The sequence below is a fragment of the Topomyia yanbarensis genome, chromosome 3, assembly GCF_030247195.1.
Source record: "Topomyia yanbarensis strain Yona2022 chromosome 3, ASM3024719v1, whole genome shotgun sequence".
Classification (NCBI taxonomy): Eukaryota; Metazoa; Arthropoda; class Insecta; order Diptera; family Culicidae; genus Topomyia; species Topomyia yanbarensis.
Window position 1 is genome coordinate 194,521,500 of NC_080672.1, and position 24,894 is coordinate 194,546,393.

A 24,894-nucleotide genomic window follows, 5' to 3' on the forward strand; every position below is an offset into this window, starting at 1 on the left:
GACAGGATGGTATCCCCAACGTGGCACTGAAGACTGCGATCCTGGCGTTTCCGGACATGTTCAGGATAGTCCTACAGAAATGCCTGGACGATGGCTACTTCCCGGATAGATGGAAGATCCAGAAGCTGGTGTTACTGCCAAAACCAGGGAAACCACCAGGAGATCCAGCATCGTATCGGCCTATATGCCTGCTGGATACTCTCGGTAAACTCCTGAAAAGAGTCATCCTTAACAGGCTGACGACCTACGCTGAAAGTGAGAACGGACTATCGCAGAGACAGTTCGGATTCCGGAAAGGAATATCGACGGTGGACGCCACCCGCATCGTCATCGCGAACGCGTAGAAAGCATTGAAGCAAAAGAGAAGGGGTAATCGCTACTGCGCCGTGGTAACGATAGACGTGAAGAACGCGTTCAACAGTGCTAGCTGGGGAGCCATCGCCGTAGCGCTGCATAGAATGCGGGTTCCGGACTATCTGTGCAAGGTTCTGAAAAGTTACTTTCAGAACCGAGTACTAGTCTACGAAACGAACACGGAGCAGAGGTCGATTAGGGTAACGGCGGGAGTACCTCAGGGCTCCATACTCGGCCCAACGCTCTGGAATATTATGTACAACGGAGTGTTAACACTGGAACTGCCCAGGGGAGTGGAGATCGTCGGCTTTGCAGATGATGTTGTCCTGACGATAACGAGCGGGAGGTGGAGATGCTGACGGCAGAGACAATAGGCATCGTGGAAACCTGGATGGTTAACGTCAGGTTGCGGCTGACTCACCACAAGACTGAGGTAGTGCTGGTTAGCAATCGTAAGCAAATCCAGCGTCTCGAGATCAGCGTCGGGGGACAATCCATTCCATCGATGCGCGCGCTGAAGCACCTGGGTGTGATGGTTGACGATCAGTTGAATTACAACTGCCATGTCGACTATGTATGTGAGAAGGCTGCGAGGACAACTAGCGCATTGGCAAGGATCATGCCGAATCACGGAGAGGCAAGAGGCACACGAGACGTCTCCTGGCGAATGTCTCATCCTCAATCCTGAGATATGGCGTACCGGCCTAGGCTGCTGCGCGGAACTCAAAGCGGAACCGGACGAAGTTGACAAGCACTTTTCGCCTAATGGCTGTTCGTGTCGCAAGTGCGTACAGAACGATATCGTCGGAGGCGGTATGCGTAATTGCCAGGATGATTCCCATCTGCATCACTCTGGCTGAGGACGTAGAATGCTACCAGCGGAGAAATGAACGTAATGCAAGGAGACTGGTTCGAGCGGACTCGTTGGCTAAGTGGCAGCAAGAGTGGGATTACGCGGAGAATGGAAGGTGGACCCACCGACTCATCCCAAATGTGTTGACTTGGGTACATAGGAAGCATGGAGAGGTGAACTTCCATCTGACGCAGTTTTTGTCCGGGCATGGATGCTTCCGGAAATACCTACATCGGTTTGGACACGCTTCGTCACCCCTTTGCCCGGAGTGTGTGAACGTGCAAGAGACACCGGAACACGTGGTCTTCGAATGCCCCAGATTCGAAGAAGTCCGAAGGGGTATGCCTGATATAACAGTGGATAATATCGTCGAAGAGATGTGCCGCAACGAGCATATCTGGGACGCTGTCAACAGAGTTGTTACGAGTATACTCTCCGAGCTGCAAAGGAAGTGGCGAAGGGACCAACAAAGTAGCGTCATTGGTTAGAACGCCGCAGTGGAACCACAAAAAGGGTTTCGGGAGAAATTCCGCCGCCGGGAAACTCACCGACGGTGTAGACTGGGTCCACCGCCGGGGACCAGTTGAGTAGTACGCGATGTAGCGCAGGGCTCGGGTCGTCGGGACGCCAGCGAACCGGACGTCGGGCTCCACCGGAATCGCCGGACTGACCTCGACACTCTTCCGGGTAGCTCGTGAGTAGGCTAGATCCACCGTCGGGGATTAGACCGAGTAGACCGCGTCGAATAGCCAGAAGTGGGTCGTTGGGGCGCTGGTGAGCCGGAAGCTACGCTCTACCCGGAATCGCTGGATGGACCTCAGCATCTGCTGGCTGGCCGTTGAGCAGGCTAGGTCCACCGCCGGGGACTAGACCGAGTAGACGAGGCGGGGAGCTTAATGGCTCACAGAAACGTACATCGGTATCGGGAGCGGTCTGCCGCCGGGGAATTCACGATAGGGCTGATTCGGCGACGTGGACTACCCGACAGAATCGTGACGAAAAGGGGAGCTAATTGGCTCACGAAACAAACACCGGTAACGAAAGAAATTCCGTTGTCGGGGAACTCTCAATCGGAGTAGGGTAAGCGGTAAAGCTGGAAGATTTTAGTAGAGCTAAATGGCTCAAGAAAGCGGGTATCGGCGTCGGGGGAAATTCCTCCGTCGTAGGGTGAGTAGGGTGAGTTCACCGTTGAGCACTATCCAAGCGGATCCTGATGAGGCCGGGAGCTGAATGACTCACGGAAACATGAGCTGAATGACTCAGGGAATCAGCACCCAAACGGCTCACCACAGGGACGAGAAATAAACGGCGACGTTATGGATGGAGACAAGAAGCAGGAGAGGAACCGAGAGTTAAATCAAAGCTCATAGGTCGTGTCACTCCATGAACCAAGCGAGGCTCCGAGATAGAGCAGCAGAAAGAGGTGCGACGAAAGCGCAACGAACCCCCCCACGAAGTAATACGATGACGTAGTTCCGTGGGGAAGAAGGGTGTAAAAAGTAAGGAATGTTTTTAGTGGTTAGGCACGAACGTGAGTCGTGAGTCCCACACAGTGCCAATACACTACAAGCCAGGCTTTTGAAGATTTTTTAACCTTACTATAAAAAAACACACACAGAGAGAGAGAGAAAGAGTGAGAGAGAGGCAACAGGGACAGGAAGGACAGGAGTCTAGGGGCCTAACGAACCCCTCCCCCCCACGGCCGTACTGCGAGTTGGGGAGTTTTGCTGGGATATGGTGGGGCTAAGATTGGGCTCTTCTAAACCTCTAACAAAAAGCCATAACTCCGAAAGCAGCTCCGACGAAGCGAGTCTGTGCCGCTTCTGCTAAGATCCTAAGATTCCAATAATCTATGATCTAGGCAATAAAAGCACTCTAGTCCAACCGGAGTGCCAACCGGCACATCAGGATCGACGCCAGTAACATCCTGATTATGGTATACTGGCCATGGCAAACGTCAACGGACAGGACACGGATGACGAATAGGATGGCGACTTTGGGCTGACAGGCGTGCTGTTCTACTCCCTGAGTAAGGAAGGATGACACCGACTTGAAATGGCGAGTGGGCTAACAGCATGGCTGCCTCCGTCCCAACAAAACTCTGGCAGGTCTCCGGGTACGTTCGAAACTCGCCATCATTTGGTTGGTGGTACTAGGTTCGGTTGAAGCATTCCCGATTTACGCTGATCCGGCTCTGAACACTACTCCCCATGAAGGATAGTGTCAACCCTTGCATGACCTCACTGCTGCTTTTTGGCAGCATAGATAATCATGGGATCGCGAGAGGCGACTATGTGCAGCGAATGGAGATAGCGGCCCGGAGTTGGGACCCAATTAAATGGAGAAACAACAATCAACCGATATAAATGGAGCAGGCACGGTGAATCCGTTTGCCAGAAGTGGGTTGGTGAGGTCACCACCACCAATAGTAGCTGAAGTCATCCAGCAAGAGCAGGAGGAGGGGAAGCCGAAGCAACAGCAACAGCAGCAACAAAAACAGGCGGAGCAGAGCGGAATGAGCTACACCCTACAAACGCCAAAGGTAGTGGTAGCGAGGCACTTGGTGGGGCAGCCCCACAAGTTCGTGGACACGAGAAACAATGTTCACAAAGACATTAAGGAGATGGTCATCAAAATCCGGAAGGCGCTACTGTCTGCCGTGAAAGAGAACGATACGGCAACGCAGAGGGCAGATTCAGCTAAGCGAGCGTCGGCGTCGGCTAAGGCCACTATCCTCCTAGCCCCTCCGAAACAGGGTAAGGAGAGACAGATTGGAGTGAAGAACACGCCAGTTCCCATAACTCCAAAGAGGACAAGATCCTCCCCAGGAGACGAAATACCAGGCGGGTCAAAAAGGCAGACGCTCGAGGACGCTGTTGCTGCCGAAGGAAAGGACGCCATCTTACACGGTGAAAGCTGGAGTACCGTTGTAGGTCGGAAGAAGAAACACGGGAAACAGCAAAAAAGAAGGAGGAGCGAAAAGGGGAGCAGAAGAGGAAATCAGAACCCTCGGCTCGTCAGAAGGCGCCTAAGGGAGAAGCCGTGCTCGTCAAAGCAAATGACGAGACTACGTACGCAGCACTGCTCAAAAAGGTCAGAGAGGACCCGGAGCTGGAAGATTTGGGGGAAAACGTGTTAAGAGTCAGGCGTACCCAAAAAAATGAGATGCTACCCAAAAAAATGAGACTAGTAGCTCTGCCTTGCAGGAGACTATAACTAAATCAAGGGGTGGAAAGGCAGAAGTTGAAGCCTTAAGCCCGGAGATGGTAATTGTGCGCACGGACCTCGACGAAATCACGACGGAAGACGAGCTGAGAGGCGCTATGAAGCAGCAGTGTAAACTGGGCGAGGTGCCCATGACGATCCGGTTAAGGAAGGGATACGGAGGAACGCCGACAGCGATGATTCGTTTACTGGTAACCGCTGCAGGCAAGGCGCTGGAGGTAGGTAAAGTTACAGTTGGATGGTCGAGATGCCTACTGAGAGCCGCCCCACGAGTAAATAAACAAGCGGAGAAATGCTTCAAATGTTTAGGCTTTGGACATTTAGCAGGGGCTTGCAAAGGCTCGGACAGATCCGGGATGTGCTGGAAATGCGGAGAGACGGGCCATCTTGCGAGAGACAGCACGCAGAGGCCGAAGTGCTTGCTTTGCACCCCAGCGGAAGGAAACGACCATCAGACAGGTGGCTTTAAATGCCCAGCCTACAAGAAGGCGACTGCAGGCCAACGGTGATGGAGGTGACCCAGATAAACCTGAATCACTGTGATACCGCACAGCAACTGTTGTGGCAGTCTACGACAGAAACTATGTGCGATGTCGCTTTGATCGCAGAGCCTTATCAAGTCCCCCCTAATAACGGTAACTAGGTGGCGGATAGATCAGGAACCGCTGTGATACAAGTAATGGGAAAATTCCTTATCCAAGAAGTGGTAGAACGTTCATACGAGGGTTTCGTGATAGCCAAAATCAACGGCATCTTCCTATGTAGCTGCTACGCTCCCCCAAGGTGGGCAGTAGAGCAGTTCAGCCTAATGCTGGAGCAGTTAACCGAGCAATTGATCGATCGGAAGCCGGTAGTCATTGGTGGTGACTTCAACGCCTGGGCTGTGGAATGGGGCAGTAGAGTAACCAACACAAGAGGGTGTATCCTGCAGGAAGCTCTAGCGAAGTTAGACGTACGATTGTGCAACGAAGGCTCTGTTAGCACATTTCGGAGAGACGGAAGGGAGTCTATCATCGACGTCCCATTCTGTAGTCCCTCATTGACGGCGAACATGAATTGGAGAGTATGCGAAACGTATACGCATAGTGACCACCAGGGGATTCGCTACCGTATTGGTCAACGGAACCCCGCGGCAGTACAGAGAAGGGTGAGCGGCGAACGAAAGTGGAAGACGAAAGCCTCCAACAAAGACCTCTTTGTTGAGGCACTTCGGCCGAACGGCGGGACCGAGAACGTGAATGCGGCTGACCTAACAAGAAGGATTGTGGCGGCTTGTGACGCCACAATGCCGCGAAAACTTGAACCACGCAACAAACGGCGTCCAGCTTACTGGTGGAACGAGACGCTTAGTACGTTACGCGCTGCTTGTCTCAGAGCCAGAAGGCGGGCCCAAAGAGCAAGGTCGGAACCAGATAGAGAAGAGCGTAAGGCAGCGTTTCGGGAAGCTAGGGCCGCTTTAAAACGGGAGATCAGATTTAGCAAGTCAGAGTGCCACAAGGAGCTATGCCGAGAAGTAGACGCCAATCCCTGGGGTGACGCATACCGAGTCGTGATGGCGAAAATGAAGGGTCCGACGACGCCAGCCGAAATGTGTCCGAGCAAGCTGAAGATAATCGTCGAGGGTCTTTTCTCGAAGCACGATCCAACTATATGGCCACCGACACCGTACGGCGAAGAAGAAGGAACAAACACGGATCGACAAGTGACTAAAGACGAGCTAGCAGAAGCATCGAAGCGCCTAAAATCAAAGAAAGCCCCTGATCCGGATGGAATACCAAACGTGGTACTGAAAGCTGCAAACCTGGTATATCCGGACATGTTCAGGATAGTGATGCTGAAGTGCCTAAATGAAGGCAACTTCCCCAAAATGTGGAAGGTCCAGAAGCTGGTGTTGCTGCCGAAGCCAGGGAAGCCACCTGGCGACCCGACCTCGTACAGGCCCATATGCCTGCTGGATGCACTCGGAAAACTCCTGGAAAGGATCATTCTTAACAGGTTGATGAAATTCACGGAAGGTGAGCGCGGACTGTCCAAGATGCAGTTCGGTTTCCGCAAAGAAGCATCGACAGTGGATGCAATTCGGATAGTGCTCGAGAGTGCTGAGAAGTCATCAAAACAGAAGCCAAGAAGAGATCGATACTGCGCTGTGGTCACGATAGATGTGAAGAACGCGTTCAACAGTGCCAGCTGGGAAGCCATCGCTGCAGCGCTGCATAGAATGAGGGTTCCCGACTATCTATGCCAGATCCTGAAGAGCTACTTTCAGAGCAGAGTGCTGCTGTACGAGACGAGCGAAGGACAGAAGTCATTGCGTGTCACAGCGGGCTCGGTCCATTCTCGGTCCAACCCTTTTTTTTACAATGGAGAAGACCTTTATGTCCTAGCCCAGTACACGTGCTATTGGTAGGGTCCAATCTACCACACGGGGTGCACTGGGGGCGTGTCGGACTCGAATGGTGACCAGCCATTAATACCGACTAAACTCCATTGGGCTCCGCCATCATTCCTCCCCGGAACTACCTCTCGGTATTACTTCTGGGGGATGGCTGTACTAAATGTACTCATTCACTCTCACTCACGCGTTCATACATCCTGTATGAGGCTTACTTGGGTGCTCTCTCAATCGCACTTTGATTCACTCTCAAACACTCCCACATGAGGCTGACTTTTGTGCTCACCTTTTACGTTCCATGCGAGGCTGACTTGTGTGCTCACCTTACTCGTTCCTTGTTAGGCTTACTTTTGTGCTCGCCGCACCCATACCATGTGAGGCTGACTTGGGTGCTCACCCTATCACCTGATTCACTCTCAATCGTGCCACTCTATTGTACCTTTGTCACTCCCCCTGGCATCCCATGTGGGACATTTTTCTTAGGCCCCACTTCTGACATACCATGCGAGGCTGACTTGTGTGCTCACCTTTTTCATTCCTTGCTAGGCTGACTTTTGTGCTAGCCTCTACCAACCTGTGAGGCTGACTTTTATGCTCACCCTTAACATGCCGTGTGAGACTGACTTGGATGCTCACCCTTTCACTCCTCTGCCACGCCATGAGGCATCGATAGCTAAGTTCCAACATACTACGCTACGACCCTCCCGTCTTGGCATGAGGCAGTCCACTTATACGCCTATACACTCACTCTTCTGTCTTGCTTCGGGGTGGCTGGGTTTACCCCTTACGCGGTTGCCATTCGCTGCGCCAAACCTGCCTCGGCATGAACAGACCATTCACTCCCTTTTTTTTGCGCTTGGCCTTTTTCGCTCCAGCTAACCAATCACTAGTTAGCCGTGCCCGTCGTCTGTTGCTCGGTTCGCCAGATTACCTGTAGCCTACTGGCAATCTGGATGGTAGCAGCCGAGACTGCGTTCCACTTCTCCACCGATTGACACATCCGCTGAATAAGGGTATCAGGGGTTGTGTCCCAGCCACAGACGTCAAGCATTGCTCTTCTTTCGACGTCGAACCGATGACATACGAACAGTATATGTTCGGCAGTTTCATCTACACCTGGGCAGTCCGGGCAGACTGGGACCTCCGCGTGCCCGAACCTGTGGAGGTACTGACGAAACAGCCATGGCCTGACAGGAATTGTGTCAGGTGGAAGTGAACTTCCCCATGGGGTCTTCCCACCCAGCTCGATATGCTAGGTATCAGCCGGTGGGTCCACCTACCTTTCGAGGAGTTGTCCCACTCACGCTGCCATCTGGCGACCGAGGTCACCCTGGTGCGCTCGCGGGCTCCCCTATTTCCACGTAGCTCAAAGCACTCCTCATCTTCCCGAATGACCAGCCCGACTGGCATCATGCTCGCTATCACGCAGGATGCATCGTGTGATACCGTGCGGTAGGCCGATATCACTCTGAGGCACATCACGCGGTAGGTGCTCTCCAGTTTCTGTAGGTAACTGGTTACCCTCAGTGCTCTTGACCATGACGGGCCGCCGTACCTGAGGATAGATACGGCAACGCCTACCAGTAACCTACGTCTACAGGCGCACACCTTTGAGCTGTTGGACATCATTCTCTCTAGAGCCGCAACAGCAGTCGACGCTCTCTTGCACGTATAGTCGACATGGCTGCCGAAGGTCAGCTTGTCGTCTATAATGACTCCGAGAGACTTCAGACTTCGCTGTGAAGTGATCGCGACTTCTCCCACATGGATAACTGCATGTTGTGCCGACTTGCGGTTGTTGACGATAACTACCTCCGTCTTATGATGAGCGAGCTCCAGGCCTCTCGCGCTCATCCATTCCTCCACCGTGCTAATCGCGTGTTCTGCGGTTAGTTCTACCTCAGGAATTGATTCCCCGTAGACCTCCAAGGTTACGTCGTCGGCAAAGCCGACGATCTTGACCCCAGGAGGGAACTTCAGTCTCAGAACCCCGTCATACATGAGGTTCCATAGCATCGGGCCTAGGATCGAGCCCTGCGGGACTCCGGCGGTAATCGGAACCCTTTTCTGACCCGCATCGGTCTCGTATAGCAGTACGCGGTTTTTGAAGTAACTTTCCAGGATCCGGTACAGACCCACCGGTAGGCTAAGCCGGTGTAACGAGAGCGCGATGGCATCCCAGCTTGCGCTGTTGAATGCGTTCTTCACGTCAAGTGTCACTAACGCACAGTATCGAATACCTCGCCTTTTTCGTTGGATCGCTATCTCGGCAGTATTTATCACTGAGTTGAGAGCGTCCACTGTGGACTTACCCTTCCGAAAGCCAAACTGGTTGACAGACCGTCCGTACCTTCCGCGTACGGGGTGAGTCTGTTGAGGATGATCCTCTCAAGCAGTTTGCCAGTCGTGTCGATCAGACAGATTGGTCTGTACGCCGATGGGTCGCCTGGCGGCTTCCCGGGCTTCGGCAACAGCACCAATTTCTGCCTTTTCCATCTATCGGGGAAACGGCACTCGTCAAGGCATCTCTGCATAGCTAGCCTGAACATGTTCGGGTTCGCTATGATCGCTGCCTTGAGAGCGCTGTTTGGAACTCCATCCGGCCCTGGAGCTTTGTTCATTGCTAGGGATTTAGCCACTGCGAGTAGTTCTTCGTTCGTCACTGGAGCCACCATTTCGGCCGTGCCCGCACTGTCTCGTAGTGCAGGTGGCCAGGGGCTTGTGGCTCGAGACGGGAAGAGTACTTCGATAATCGTTGCCAACCGGTCCGGAGACCGTTCTGGGGGTGAGGAGCCCCCTTTGGTCTTGGCCATCACAATCCTGTAGGCGTCACCCCACGAATTTGCGTTGGCACTCTCACATAGTTTGTCGAAACACGCTTTCTTGCTGCTTTTAATGGCCTTGTTGAGGGCTAATTTCGCAGCTCGAAACACTTCACGGCGGTTCTCTCTTGCATCCTCGGTGCGAGCTCTTTACATCCTACGTCTAGCTCTGAGGTAGGCTGACCGTAGAGCTGCAATCTCGGCACTCCACCAGTATACCGGGCATCTACCGTTTCTTGGTAGTGTTTTTCTCGGCATAGTGGAGTCGCACGCGCGTGATAGAACAGCTACCAGCGCATCCCCGCTTAGACTGTCGGTGTTGGCCTCCAGTCCCAGGGCCGCGGTGAAAGCTTCGCTGTCGAAGTGATTGGACTTCCACCCGCGTACCTGACAGGGATCTCCCGCCCTCGGATGCTGCACACCATAGTTGATCTTAAAGCGGATTGCTAAATGATCGCTATGGGTGTAGCCTTCGTCTACCCTCCATTCCATGCCTGGAGCCAGACTCGGGCTGGCAAATGTTAGGTCAATCCACGCCTCCACTCCGTTTCTACGGAATGTACTAGCGGAGCCATTATTAGCTAGCACAGTATCGAGTTTCGCAAGCGCCTCCATTAGCGCTTGACCCCTGCTGTTTGTGTAGCGGCTGCCCCACTCCACTGCCCAAGCGTTAAAGTCTCCCGCTATGACTACCGGTTTCCGGCCCACTAGGTCTAACGAGAGCCTGTCGATCATCTGGTTGAACTGTTCTATTGGCCACCTTGGTGGGGCGTAGCAGCTGCAATAGAACACGCCATTGATCTTGGCAATCGCAACACCCTCGGCGGAGGAGTGTATTACCTCTTGAACCGGGAACCTTCCCGTTGTACAGATTGCCACCATTCCAGTCCCGTCCGACACCCAATTGCCGTTGCCGGCAGGGATGTTGTACGGGTCTGAGAGGAGGGCGACATCTGTCCTCGACTCCGAGACCGACTGCCACAGCAGCTGTTGGGCTGCTGCACAATGGTTAAGATTTAGCTGTGTGACGTTCACGGCTTCTTCTTATTTACCTCACCGAAGGGACACGAAGGTTCGCCCATAGCATGTTTATGGGCTTGCTTCTTAGCGGTGCAGATAAGGCACTTGTGCGCCTTAGTGCACCCCCGCTCTTTATGCCCCTCCTCGACGCAGCGCCGACATAGTTTACTCCTGTCTATGCCCTTACACTCGTAGGACTTATGGCCGGACTCAAGGCACCGATAGCACCTATCCACTGAAGGCGGCTAGGGTATGCTAATTGGGCATACTGACCAGCCGATCTTCAGCTTACTTTTCTCGGTTACCTTTTTGGCATCCGCCTTCAGTAGCCTGAGGTAGGCTACTTGGGTGCCAGATGGTCCCACTCTAAGACGCACCGAGGCCCGCTCAATTGTCACGTCGCATTGCTCTTTGACGGCTGCGACGATATCTTCCGCGGTCGTGAACTCGTCCAAGTGCTTGCACTGGAGAGTAGTTTCCGCACCTAGCGACCTGAGTTGGGCGCCTTCACCAAGGACCTCTTGGGCCAAGGCCTTGTATACTGCACTAGATTGTGCGCCTCGCTTCAGCACCAGAAGCATCTCTCCCGTGTTGGTGTGTCTTACGCTACGCACATCCTGCCCAAGGGCCGAGAGGCTTTCGGCCGCCTTCATCGATTTTAGGACATCGGCGTATTTGTTTTTGTCGGTTTTTAACCGCAAGGCTTCGCCTCTGTCCTTGGCCTTCTTCGCAGGCCGCGGTACCTCCGGTGTCGGTGCCGGCTTTTTCTTGGTGACCAGCGTCGAGGGGTTTGAGCCCCCCTGCCCCGGTCGTGCCGGGTTGCTGGTACCATCGCTCTCCACAGCGAGGTCACTCTCGCCCTCGCTTACCTCGGCCAAACGGCGTTTGGCCTTAACGGTTGCACGCCGAGTGGTGTCGGTTTTGGCACCCTCGCCTGGCGACTTCCTAGGGCGCTTCGCGTTCGATGCCGTCTTGCGATTGCCCTTGCCTTTTCCCTTCGAGGGGAACTCGGTCGCCGCTCCGATCGATGTGGCTGCTCCATAGAAGGTGAAGCAGCACGAGACGTCTGCTATCTACTGTTTCGTCATCGATACACCGATATGGGGTTCCTGCCTGGAGTGCTGCGCTGAAAACCCAGCGGAACCGTGAAAAGCTAAACAGGACATTCCGACTGATGGCCGTACGAGTCGCGAGTGCCTACAGAACAATATCGTCGGAGGCAGTATGCGTTATCGCCGAGATGATCCCCATCTGCATTACTCTGGCGGAGGAAGTGGAATGCTATCAGCGGAGAAATGCACGTAACGCTAGGAGACTGCTTCGAGCGGACTCGTTGGCTAAATGGCAACAAGAGTGGGACAACGCGGAGAAAGGAAGGTGGACCCACCGACTCATCCCAAATGTATCGGCCTGGGTACATAGTAAGCATGGAGGGGTGAACTTCCATTTGACGCAGTTTTTGTCCTGGCCCGGATGCTTCCGGAAGTACTTGCATCGGTTTGGACATGCTTCGTCACCCCTTTGCCCGGAGTGTGCGACTGTGCAAGAGACACCGGAACACGTGGTCTTCGAATGCCCTAGATTCGAAGAAGTTCGTAGGGGTATGTATACCTGGTATGACAGTGGACAATATCGTCGAAGAGATGTGCCGTGACGAACATACCTGGGACGCTGTCAACAGAGTGGTCTCGAGCATACTCTCCGAGCTGCAGAGGAAGCGGCGAAGAGACCAGCAAGAAGCCGCAAATCGGGTTTCGAGAGAAATTCCGCCGCCGGCGAACTCTCCAACTGTGTAGACTAGGTCCACCGCCGGGGACCAGTTGAGTAGTACGTGACGTAGCACCGAGTTGGGTCGTCGAGGCGCCTGGGAACCGGACGTCAAGCTTCACCGGAATCGCTGAACCGACCTCGACATCCTACCGGGTAGCTCGTGAGTAGGCTAGATCCATCGCCGGGGATTAGACCGAGTAGACCGCGTCGCAGAGCTAGCAGTGGGTCGTTGGGGCGCCGGTGAACCGGAAGTTACGCTCCAACCGGAATCGCCGGATAGACCTCAGCACCTACTGTGTGGCCCGTTAAGTAGGCTAGATCCACCGCCGGGGATCGAGTAGATCGGGACGACGCGGAGAGCTAAATGGCTCACAAAAACGAACATCGGAATCAGGAGAAATCTACCGCTCGGTTGCAGAATAGGCTAGATCCATTATTGGGGACTAGACTGAGTAGTTCGCGAACAAGTGAGGGCGAGAGCTGAATGGCTCATCGGGAAAGTAGAGCGAAACGGAACGAGAGGAAGCCAAAGGGCTCAAGAAATTGTGGTGCTAAAACAAAAGAAGAATCGGTTTCGGGAGAGCCTCCTTCGCCGGGGAACTCTCCGTCGGTGCAAGCTAGATCCACCGCCGGGGACTAGACTGAGTAGATCGCGACGAAATACCACCAGTCGCAGGTCGTCGGGGCATCAGCGAACCGGGCGCCCTGCTCCACCGGAATCGCCGAACTGACCTCGACATCTGGTTAGTTGGCTCGGTTTCGGGAGAACTTCTCTCGCCGGGGAATTCTCCGTCGGAGTAGGCTAGGTCCATCGTCGGGGACTAGACCGAGTAGTTCGCGAACAAGTCTGGTACTCAACGAGTTAACGGCGTTGAATGGTGCGAGAAGGGAGTTGCGGTGCTAACTGGCACAAGGGAGCCGAAGGGCTCGGTGAATTAGACAGTCTGAAGTTTGCCGCCCAGACTGTATTCGTAGGGGAGGAGTACTAAGCCTCGACTCACACCCAGCTTTCCGACTGCCATGCAGAACTTGCCAGTCTGGGTGGATGGTAATGAATTGGTGGTGTGTAGAGGAGTGGGGCTGTAACCCTGCGGAAGAAACGAACTAGTAAGTAGTTGAATTAGAGTGTGTGCTATGCACATAAAAACCCCTCCCCGAAGTAATGCCGTAAGGTAGTGCCGGGGAGGAATCAGATTCTGGGCAAGAGCAGTGGTTTTTTGGCGGGTCGGGTGATGGCAGCCCAAACCCGTTCCCTGAGACATTGGGGTTTTTGTACATTTTTCCTCAGGTATCAGGGTCTACCTGAATTTTTTTTACCGCTCTCTAAAAAAATAAAAAATAAAAAAACACAGAGAGAGAGACATTGTCCCAATTTGTCGAGCTGAGTCGATTGGTATATGAGACTCGACCCTCCGGGCCTTGGAAAAAGTTTCCAAAGTTTGAGCGAATTCTATACATTTCTTTTGTAAAAAATGTAAAAAGTTAAGAAGTTGGTGTTATAAAGCAAATTATGCGCCCTAAAATAATCTTCAAGTTGTCCAAAGGGTATTTTAGCGTAAAAAAAAACTTCAAGTTATAGAAATAAAACCGTTTTTTTTGAGAAACACCCTAAAGCTTACATTTGAATTTTTCGTGCAATGGAAAATATAAAAGCTAGAGCTTGTGTGTCTTCAGCAAATTTGTCTAAAATGTGTTGCTCTACAACTTAATCCAAGACAGCTCTATCCCAAGCCGTTAAAAAGTTCTATTTTAAATATTGCTAAATTCAGAACAACCCTAGCATTGGTTTAAACAAAAAGAAGGGCCTTGCAAAGTACAACAACTTTGCCAAACATGTTGTAAGGCTAAGTCGTTTAATTTTAGCAAAAAGTTAAAATTCGTGTTAAATTCGCATTCTGGACCACTGTGCACTGCTGTTGGCTTTCGAATCATAATATGATATTATGGTCTATGACATTCTCTTATTGAGTCCAAATCAATGATCTGAGTTGTTTGGTCGCTTCACAATAGTTTTTAGGAATAAAATACGTCTTCTTTTGTCCACAATAAGAGAAAGTTTAAAATTTTGTATATGATTCGACCATCAGCAGCAGTGATGCTATGAAAATAGAATTTTTTATCAATCGTCAAAGCATCAATCGGTTTTTGCTTAATAACTTTTTGCACAAGCGTTAGATCGTTTCGCGATTTTCGAGACATTGTTTCGCTGCTAAATTTTCTACTTAAATAGGGCGACCATACGTCCTAGTTTCCCAGGACATGTCCTGGTTTTTCACTGACTGTTCTGGTGTCCTGGGAAGTCGAGGAAAAAGCTTGATTTGTCCTGGTTTTGCTCCTGTAAGCCTAATAACAGGTGTTTAATAAAAATGAGAGTTTTTTCAGTCATGTAGTTGAAAAACAAAAAAAAAATCTTCAACGGATTCAAAATTTTTTATTAAAAATATAATGTTTATTCTTCAAAAAACGTCAATGAATATTAGAGATGGGGCCCTGGTCAGCCGTACGACGCATCTTAGTCGCGATGCTCTCACAAGAGCACTGGACGGCACTGACGTCCTTCTTCCAGATACAATTCCGGATCCTGGTGGTCAATTGCTTCGTATCCTTGACACGCCAATTATTTTTATACACTACAGCACTGAGGGAGCCGAAAAAACCCCAATGGGACGGCACTGGGGCAAGTTAGTGGGGTTTCTTTCTTTCGGCACGTACGGTATCTTTTTCTGCTCAAGATACTCCAGCGCCTTCTTGGCGTAATGGGAAGACGCCTCGTCCGGCCAGAAGACGTACTTCCCAACCGCATGATACTCCTTTAAGAACGGCAGAAGAATTTTCTCAAGACTCTTCTCCTGGTACACTTGTTGATTGATGGCCAGACCGCTCGGCTTGAACCACGGTATTGAAATCCCTCTGTCCGATATGGCGATGTACAGCATAACATTTCTTTTAAATTTATGCTTAAACTTGAATTTAACTTACTTCGGGGTGTGTGGCCGATTTGTCGCTGGAATAGTAGCTGTCATTTCCTGGAATGTGGGTGTTCGAGAGCAACAACGTCTCGCGGTAGTTATTCATCATCCACCGGCACTGCGATTTCACGATCGCTATCTGCTCGTCCGTGTCGTCGGGAGACCGAGTCTTCTTCCGACAGATGATGTCCTCCATCTTGAGGGCTCGGTTAATCAAGACCGGCATCACGCAAACTCGTTTCGTCCTTGTTGTCGAACAGCTTTTTCAACGCTTCCTTCTTCTTCTTCGTCACTATCTTTGCCGGCGACCGCTACCGGCCTTCCGCTCCACGCTCAGGGATGCCAGGATCTGGTAAACTGTACTCATGGGCACGTTTTCGTCTCGAAAGTGGTCTACCGTAAACTTTTTTCCACGATGGACAAGTGTTTCGTAAAACCGCACAACACGCTCGCGGAGTACTTGCTGTTTCGACGCCATCTTCGATTGAACTGACAGCACCCGAGCGAAAAGAAACATGTCTCCCATTTATAGGGAGTCCTGAGAGCAATTCTATTGGAGAGAAAAGAATTTACGCTTTTTTCTTTAATTACAGAAATCATTCTTATTTTTTATTGAACACCCGTTATATTTCTAATTATTGAGTTTTCGTTTTATTCACTCTGCTCCAGAGTACAACAAACAAAACTTAATACACTAGAATCTCTCAATTGTACCATCCGATGAATTTTTTAATCTCTCGATAGTACCTCGTTATTTCTTTTTCCAACTTACTTTTTTTACTTGAAAATAGAAAAGAGAAAGAGGCGTTCGTATGTACGTACCATATGAATGAGCTGTAGTCTGTTTGCAACAACATTTGGCAATCGAACAAATTGAACCGATTCCAGTTGTCGACCAAACTCTGGCCGCTATCAATGTCGATGAAACAATGATTCCGGGATCCGAAAAATTTCCTTTAGTGCCTACCTCTAAGAAGACACATCGAAGTTTTGGCGATTCTGCTTCTTCTAGAGTTCTCTTGCAAGTGGCAGTTTTTCGTTTTACTAGAAATCCATTTCATAAAAAGGAAAATGGCGAAACAACAATAACTGTCGTGGAATAAACTTATTGAGCGCTCTCTCGAGCTGGTAATTATGGAACCCCTTTAGGATCAATACCAGTTCTTAATAAGCCTACTTTTCTATCTCATTCGGATCGGAAGCTACAATCGCGCTGCTTGTTAACAGTGCAGTGAATCAAACGAACGCTTCCACATACAGTCTGCCGTTCATATGTACCGCGCCAGCAAAGCAATCGAAAAATAACAGTTGTCCCAAGCCAGTGTGGAAAATAATGCACCGTTACTTTCATTGATGCGGTATCGATCGTTTATTTAAAAATGATTGAAGCAGCAAAATTTGAACAATCTTCGATCCCATACAGTCGTTGTTTGGCCAATCCGCCCTTGTGTTCGCGAAGTGGAACAATTAATAAAGCTGCATACTCGTAATGCGGTACTGATAGTGTTTAAAACTTTGGCCATGGCGAAAAGTTTGGCTATGGGAAACAACATGCAACACGTCGTTGCGCATGTCAATGTTAGAATTAAGATACCCGTTTAGATTGACGAAGATAAGACTGGTGTGAGCCTGCACGATCTATACCTGCTTACAACCAATAAATTCACTGTTGATGTCGAAGTACATAACGGTGAAAGTTTGAAACCTGGAGAAACTTTTTTCCAGGTATATACAATGGTGTTCGTATCGTTAGAAGCAAATCTCAAATCACGCTGCGCACATATGAAGGAATGTGTGAAACTCTCTAATGAAACAACATCAACTGCGAGCAAACTCAACAACATTAACTAACTCACCAACAACCGGAGTTGCAACTCAGCCACCGACGAATGCTGGAACAACAGAATCTACACACAGCGTGTCCGATCATTGTGATACTGCTTACCAATGGTTGTCATTCGAGATTGCCATATATAGCGCAGGGAATCTACTTCGGACCGTTGATGTTTCTGCTTTGCTTCAATGACGTGTAATTAGTGCTTAAAACTCCTCGCCTGTTCCTGCACAGACGATCTCATAATAATTCGTCTTATTTGCTCATTTCAGGATTTCCGATTTCTCCAACAACAACATGAAACTTTCACAGCAAGAACTTCGCGTGACTGTGTTAATCCTAAAAAGCACGGTGATCGAATTTCCACGAAAAATTTTCTGTTAGAGCTCTTCCGCTCAGACCCACAGAACTTTTTTACTGCCAAAGCTCTGCATGCCCGACCCAAGATCTTTGTAACTGCCGAAAACCTGTGGAGAAAGCACAGTCGATTGATAGATAACGGGGGGAGGCAGTCCCCTTTCGACTGTCTTGGTTTTTTACTCGCCTCATATGGTCACCCTAACTTAAACCACTGTTGCTACAACGATGCAACCTACGGCCAGTCGCGCCATGCCATAAAAATATTATTCGACCAGAACAGCGAACCCCATCACTCACAGATGCGAATATTACTTGCACTAGTACCTACAAGCACGCACTGATAAGTGAGAAGGTTCGGCTGCTGCTCAACTATCAGTTTAAAGATAACCACCGAGTGGAGCACACGCAAATATACCCGCCTGCTTTGTTACCAACAATTGTGATATCGCGTTGTGGCATTAATTCTACCAGTAGAAAAGAAATTTGTTCCCTTCACGATACTTGCTGGACGGGCGCCGTTTTTCGGACTGTGGCACGTTTTTCCCGTTGGTCACAACAAATTGGTGCCGTGACCAGGATTGATTGCTGCATGCGATCACGGACCATTTATGCGACTACGCCGATCTGCACCGCCATCGCAAATCTACAGGACGCCAAGCCAAGGCGCCATCGCAATTCGAGGTGAACAATCGGTTGTTGAAACAGCATTGTGTGGCATCCGCCATCGGGTTTTGCTGCTGATAAACCTCGTGGAGATCACTGCTAGCCGGATTGGATATAATTAAATACAAGGCAAATATTTCACTGATATCAGGTTAGTAGTAGTCCAATTCCTTTCTGCTCTCCGCTGGTGCGCTCTAGATTGCGCTTTTCCGTTTTTCCGAGTTCCAACACCAACTTCCACTGTCCACGGTCCGCGACGGTTGGAGTACGGTTCCGGGTACCAATTCGGACGGAATTTGGATCAAATCGTCGGTTGGTCATCAGCATAGGGATACTAAGGCAGTCTTCTCGGTCCAACTAGCCAGGCCTGCATGCATCAAGGCCGAAATTATCTGCTGTTCCTCACACCACTGAACCAGGAGCAAGGTGTGATTCCATGGTAACGGTTCTGCATGTTCATTATCATTTGCTGCTCATTTCCTTTTCGCACTGGTGAGCATCAACCGTCAGCTACATCGCCCAGTTGTGTCGGCTACAGCATCTGATCGCCGGTGGAAGCAACTTTGATTCCTGTTGGCTGATAAAAAATTACAAGGCACATTTAGCCTTGGAAAAGGTACGTACCTGTCCAAGTGATTTAAATTTCCATCTCAGGGCTACTGGTCTTAATTATTCCCAGAAAATCAACGCTCTGCATACGTGTATCTCTACATCGTCGGCGTACCTAAGCGTCGTTCAAAATGGCGGACGACCAGGAGAGGCGTCAGCTAGTGCTTCGACGTACGGTACTTCTTGCTTCACTTAGAAGAGCAGGAATATTTCTGGCGGAGTATCAGGAGGAACGGGACAGGCTCGAGGTGGCGCTGCGGATCGAAAACCTGGACGCAATCCGGCAGGATATTGAGGACATCCAATCGGTTCTTGAAGGCATCGAGGAAACGAATGAAGGTATAACCCTAAACACTTAAATCCGCTCTGCATTTGAAGGGCAATTTTTCAAAATAAAGGCTGGTCTGCTGTCAAAACTGCCTCCGTCTATTCCTGTTGGCAGTGCTCCTCATCCTACCCCCCCTACATTTCCCTCCAGTCTTAAGGGTCTCAAACTTCCGACGATCACGTTGCCTGAATTCAACGGGGATTTCAAAGAGTGGTTGGCGTTCCACGACACGTTCCTAGCGTTGATCCATTTGAATCAGGATGTTCCGGAGATCCAGAAATTCCACTACCTCAAGTCAGCGGTAACGGGTGAAGCCGCTCAAATAATCGAGTCGTTCGCGATCAGTGCCACTAATTATTCATTAGCTTGGCAGGCATTGGTTGGGAGGTATGCGAACGAGTATCTCCTGAAGAAACGGCATCTACAGGCGATGCTGGAAATCCAATGGATAAAAAAGGAAACTACCGCTTCATTGCATGGGATTGTCGACGAGTTCGAGCGGCATACCAAAATCCTGCGGCAGCTTGGAGAACCAGTGGACGGCTGGAGCACAATACTGGAACATTTGCTGTGCGTTCGCATTCCTGATGATACTCTCAAGGCGTGGGAGGATCATGTATCGACAATAGAGAAGCCAAGTTATGACGCCCTCATTGAGTTCCTGCATCGACGCATCCGTGTTCTGGAATCAATTTCGGTGAATCACGTTCAACCTCCACCGCAGTACGTCACGTCCTCTCACGTTTCGGCAACTCGCAAGTCCTCCCAGATGAAACCGTCGCCCAGTACAGCAGTCGATAGTCCAGGAAGGTGCTATGCGTGTGAACAACGCCATCCATTAGTCAAGTGCGCAAGGTTCGAGAAGATGAATGCAACTGATCGTCTTGCCCTGATCAATGAAAATCGGTTGTGTTTGAACTGTTTTAGGAGCGATCATTTTTCAAGGCATTGTTCATCCAAATGCACCTGCAGATTCTGCAAACGACGTCACCATTCCCTTCTCCATGCAGGTTTCGGAGACAGTGCAGGCCCCTCTGGCTCCAATCAGGCTTCATCCTCTACTGGCAACTTCACACGAGCGTCGACTAACGTGAGTTTAGCTTCGGCAGGTGATGAGTCATCTTCTCCCATGCTATCTGCAGCCACTTCCATCCAACCGAGAGAAATCAACTGCAGTCTGCCACTGCAAGGAACCGGGAAGAACGTGTTTATGCTCACAGCGGTCATCGTGGTCATCGATCGCTATGGTAAGGAGCATTTCGCACGTGCGCTTTTGGACTGCGCATCTCAACCAAATCTGATTACCGATAAGATGGTCCAGCTGCTACGACTGAAGCGAAGCAAATCGAATGTTATCGTTCAAGGAATCGGTGAGCAATCGCAAAACGCCAGAGAATCAGTTCACGTCCAGATCCGGTCCCGAAAGCAGGATTTTTCGATGAATGTTGAGTTTTTAATACTTCCTAAAGTAACCCCCGATCTACCCGTCCACGATATTCCAGTGGACTACTGGAAGCTTCCTTCAAATCTGTTCCTGGCGGATCCCCAATTCCATAAACGTACGCCAATTGACATGATCCTAGGAATCGAGCATTTCTTCTCATTCTTTCCAACGGCAAACAGGATTCAACTACCTAAAGCTCTTCCGATGCTTGTCGATAGTGTTTTCGGATGGTTAATTTCCGGCTCAGCTGATAAGGTTCCTTCAGCTAAACAGAATCCTCCCTGTAGCATCGTAGCTGTTTCCCTATTCACGCTTGAAGAGAGCGTCGAACAGTTTTGGAAGGTTGAAGAGCTACAAGCCCGGTCTGCCTATTCGTTGGAAGAAAGGCGATGCGAAGAATCATTTTCATCTACCACAACGAGAACAACAGATGGACGATACATGGTACGTTTACCCCGCCAACCCAACTTCAACGAGCTGATTGGAGATTCCAGACCTATGGCACTCCGTCGGTTTCTCCTCCTGGAAAAACGACTTGCACGGAATCCTGAACTGAAGAATGAATACCACAAGTTTATGGAAGAATACCTCTCCCTTGGACACATGCAGCGTGTTCGAGAAGACGACGGACAGTATTCCCAAGCATACTACCTCCCGCATGACCCGGTAGTGAAGGAAGCCAGCAGAACGACGAAAGTACGTGTGGTTTTCGACGCGTCGGCCAAGACCTCTACAGGCTCATCCCTCAACGAAGCTCTACTAGTAGGTCCTGTGGTGCAGGACGATCTCCTATTGACCATTCTTCGGTTCCGGACGTTCCCCGTGGCGTTGGTGAGTGATATCGCCAAAATGTATCGGCTAGTTTTGCTCCATCCTGACGATACACCTTACCAGAGAATTCTGTGGCGGTTTGACCCGGCCGATCCAATCCAATGCTATGAGTTGTTGACTGTTACGTTTGGCCTGAGCCCATCATCCTTCCTCGCCACACGCACGCTACATCAGCTGGCTAGCGATGAAGGCGATTCCTATTCGCTGGCTGGACCCGCTCTTCGGAAGAGTTTCTACATAGATGACTTCATCGGCGGAGCACAGTCCATCACAGAAGCAATCCAATTAAGGACAGAACTCAGTGAACTCCTGGCGAAAGGCGGTTTTCCACTTCGAAAATGAACATCTAATCAGCTACCAGTGCTGGCAAGTCTGTCACCCGATAAAATTGGTACCCAATCGTCAATCCAGTTTGACAAGCACGAGACGGTGAAAACACTAGGAATTTCCTGGGAACCTGAGCCTGATATCCTTCGCTTCGACTCCGAGATTCGCCAACACAAGCATGCACCAACGAAACGATCGATCCTTTCGGCAATCTCTCAACTGTTCGACCCACTGGGGTTAATATCGCCGATTGTCATCAAGGGTAAGATGCTAATGCAACGTTTGTAGCTGCTACCATGTGCTTGGGACGACGAGGTACCGAATCATATAGCGACGTTATGGGAGAAATATGCATCACAGCTTCCAAAGGTTGCAAATTTCCACATCAGCCGTTACGCCCTACTACCAAACTCCACCATCCAGCTTTATACGTTTTCCGATGCGTCGGAATCGGCGTACGGTGCGTGTACGTATGCCAGATGTGTCGACTCCTCGGGACAGATTCGTGTTCAACTGCTTGCTTCCAAATCCCGAGTCGCACCTTTGAAGAAAATTACACTACCTCGCCTAGAACTGTGTGCTGCAGACATTGCCGCCAAATTTCACTCCCGGATCGTTGAGGCGCTCCAAACTCCAATCGCTGGTTCGTATTTTTGGTCTGACTCCACCGTAACCCTGCAATGGCTGCGAACACCTCCTAACACCTGGAAAACGTTTGTGGCGAACCGAGTGTCGGAGATACAAAGCTCTACGCATGGAGCCTTTTGGAATCACGTAGCTGGGACAGAAAACCACGCGGACCTAATATCACGCGGCATGCACGTCGACGACTTTCTGGTCAGCAAATTGTGGAAGGGAGGTCCCAATTGGCTGTCGAATCCAAGAACGAAATGGCCAGTCTTAAAATTTACCGAATATCCAGAAGACGGGAAGGAACGCAGAAAGCTGATTACAGCCGTCACAAGGACTCAAGTGATATGCAATACCATTAATCCGATCTTTGCCAGATTTTCATCCTACGAACGTTTGCTTCGATCTACAGCCTACATCCTTCGATTCATCGCCAATGCTCGCTGTAAAGCGCGCACGCAACCGCTCCCCCTTACTGGTCCGATTCCCAGTATCTCGCTTAATGTGAAGCACCTGAACATCGCAGAACAAAAACTGACGCAGCTGGCTCAGGCAGATGCATTCGACGAGGAGATCCAAAATTTGCAGCATAACAAGGCCGTCGGAAAGCGTTCTGCAATCCGTCTACTGACTCCGTTTCTAGACCCTGAGGGAACCATACGTGTAGGGGGGAGACTTAAACTTTCAGATCAGCCATTCCTATTCAAACATCCCGCCCTATTGCCCAGCAACCATCCCCTCACTCGTTTAATTGCCAAATCCTTCCATATGTCACTTATTCACGGTGGCGGCCGCCTAACACTTGCGGCTATACGAGAAAAATACTGGCCAGTCCACGGTCGACGACTAGTTCGCAGCATCCTTCGCAGCTGTTTCCGTTGCGCCAGAGCCCAGCCTGTCCCGACTACTCAACAGATTGGTCAACTTCCCCTGCATCGAGTTGCACCCAGTCGACCGTTTGCCATTTCTGGTGTGGATTATGCTGGACCAGTCTACTTGAAGCCGGTACACAAGCGAGCTGCTGCAACTAAGGCGTACATCAGCATCTTCGTATGCTTCTGCACCAAGGCGGTGCACATCGAGTTGGTGAGTGACCTGTCGCCGCAAGGATTCCTGTCGGCACTTCGCCGTTTCATCGCCCGTGGTGGACTACCGAGTGACTTGTACTCCGACAACGGAAAGAACTTCGAAGGGGCCGCCAACGAACTGGACGAAGTCTACCGAATGCTGCAAGATGAGTCGCAGATGCTACAAATTACGTCTGACCGAGCCTGCGAACGAATCACATGGCACTTCAGCCCGCCTAAGGCCCCACATTTTGGAGGATTGTGGGAGGCGGCGGTTAAAGTGGCCAAACGTCAACTGTACCGACAGCTCGGCAATTCAAAGCTGTCCTTCGAGGATCTGACCACCCTACTAACGCAGATCTAAGCGAGCATGAACTCGCGTCCTATCGTACCGCTGAGTGAGGACCCGAATGACATCGCTGCGCTAACCCCTGCGCACTTTCTGATCGGTAGCACAATGCACTGCCTGCCCGAACCAGAGTTGCATCGATTGCCGCTGAACCGTCTGGACCATTATCAACGTCTGCAACGAATCTATCAGCAGTTTTGGTATCATTGGCGGACAGAATATCTTCAAGAGCTGCCACGAGACTCCAAGGTTTGTCAACCCAATGCAGATATTCAACCGGGGAGACTCGTAGTGCTGACTGACGAACTTCAAATGCCGGTGAAGTGGCCATTGGCTCGAATAATTGCCGTTCACCCAGGCAAAGGCAAGCTGGTGCGAGTTGCTTCACTGCGCACTAGCCGGGGAGTCATTGTACGGCCGATCACCAAGATCTGCTTGCTGCCGATGGAAGAGAAGGAGGACAATATGCTGCAGTCTGCAGTAGTCGCTTAGATTTAGATTAGGAATCACGTTAAATCTTACTATTTGTAATTTTTCCTTTAAATAATTTTCATTTGTTAGTTTGTAGAAAATTGTTATTTTCAAGGTGGCGGCGATGTTGCTACAACGATGCAACCTACGGCCAGTCGCGCCATGCCATAAAAATATTATTCGACCAGAACAGCGAACCCCCTCACTCACAGATGCGAATATTACTTGCACTAGTACCTACAAGCACGCACTGATAAGTGAGAAGGTTCGGCTGCTGCTCAACTATTAGTTTAAAGATAACCACCGAGTGGGGCACACGCAAATATACCCGCCTGCTTTGTTACCAACAATTGTGATATCGCGTTGTGGCATTAATTCTACCAGTAGAAAAGAAATTTGTTCCCTTCACGATACTTGCTGGACGGGCGCCGTTTTCGGACTGTGGCACGTTTTTCCCGTTGGTCACAACAACCACATATCGATTTATTTTTAGGAGGTGATAGGAGACTCCTGAAGGAATTATTTTTTAAAAATAAATTTTCCCATGCGAATTCCAACAATACACTTTAAGCCATG

At 50.4% G+C, this 24,894-nt stretch overlaps 1 protein-coding gene across 1 annotated transcript; it reads left to right on the forward strand.

Annotated features, from left to right (window-relative positions):
- Positions 1-19,002: 19,002 nt before the first annotated feature.
- Positions 19,003-23,862, forward strand: LOC131687534 (uncharacterized). The gene is made up of 4 exons (XM_058971626.1): positions 19,003-19,210; positions 19,439-21,750; positions 21,829-22,085; positions 22,191-23,862. Exons 1-4 carry the CDS (start codon positions 19,003-19,005, stop codon positions 23,860-23,862), a joined length of 4,449 nt encoding a protein of 1,482 aa, XP_058827609.1.
- The last annotated feature ends 1,032 nt before the right edge of the window (positions 23,863-24,894 follow it).

What these genes read in the sequence shown, in the direction of transcription:
- LOC131687534 (XM_058971626.1), top strand. Translation starts at nt 19,003, where the DNA reads ATGGCGGACGACCAGGAGAGGCGTCAGCTAGTGCTTCGACGTACGGTA. An exon ending in GAGCACAGTCCATCACAGAA is followed by an intron (nt 21,751 to 21,828) that starts GCAATCCAATTA and finishes ACATCTAATCAG; the next exon opens with CTACCAGTGCTGGCAAGTCT. An exon ending in AAGATGCTAATGCAACGTTT is followed by an intron (nt 22,086 to 22,190) that starts GTAGCTGCTACC and finishes TTTCCACATCAG; the next exon opens with CCGTTACGCCCTACTACCAA.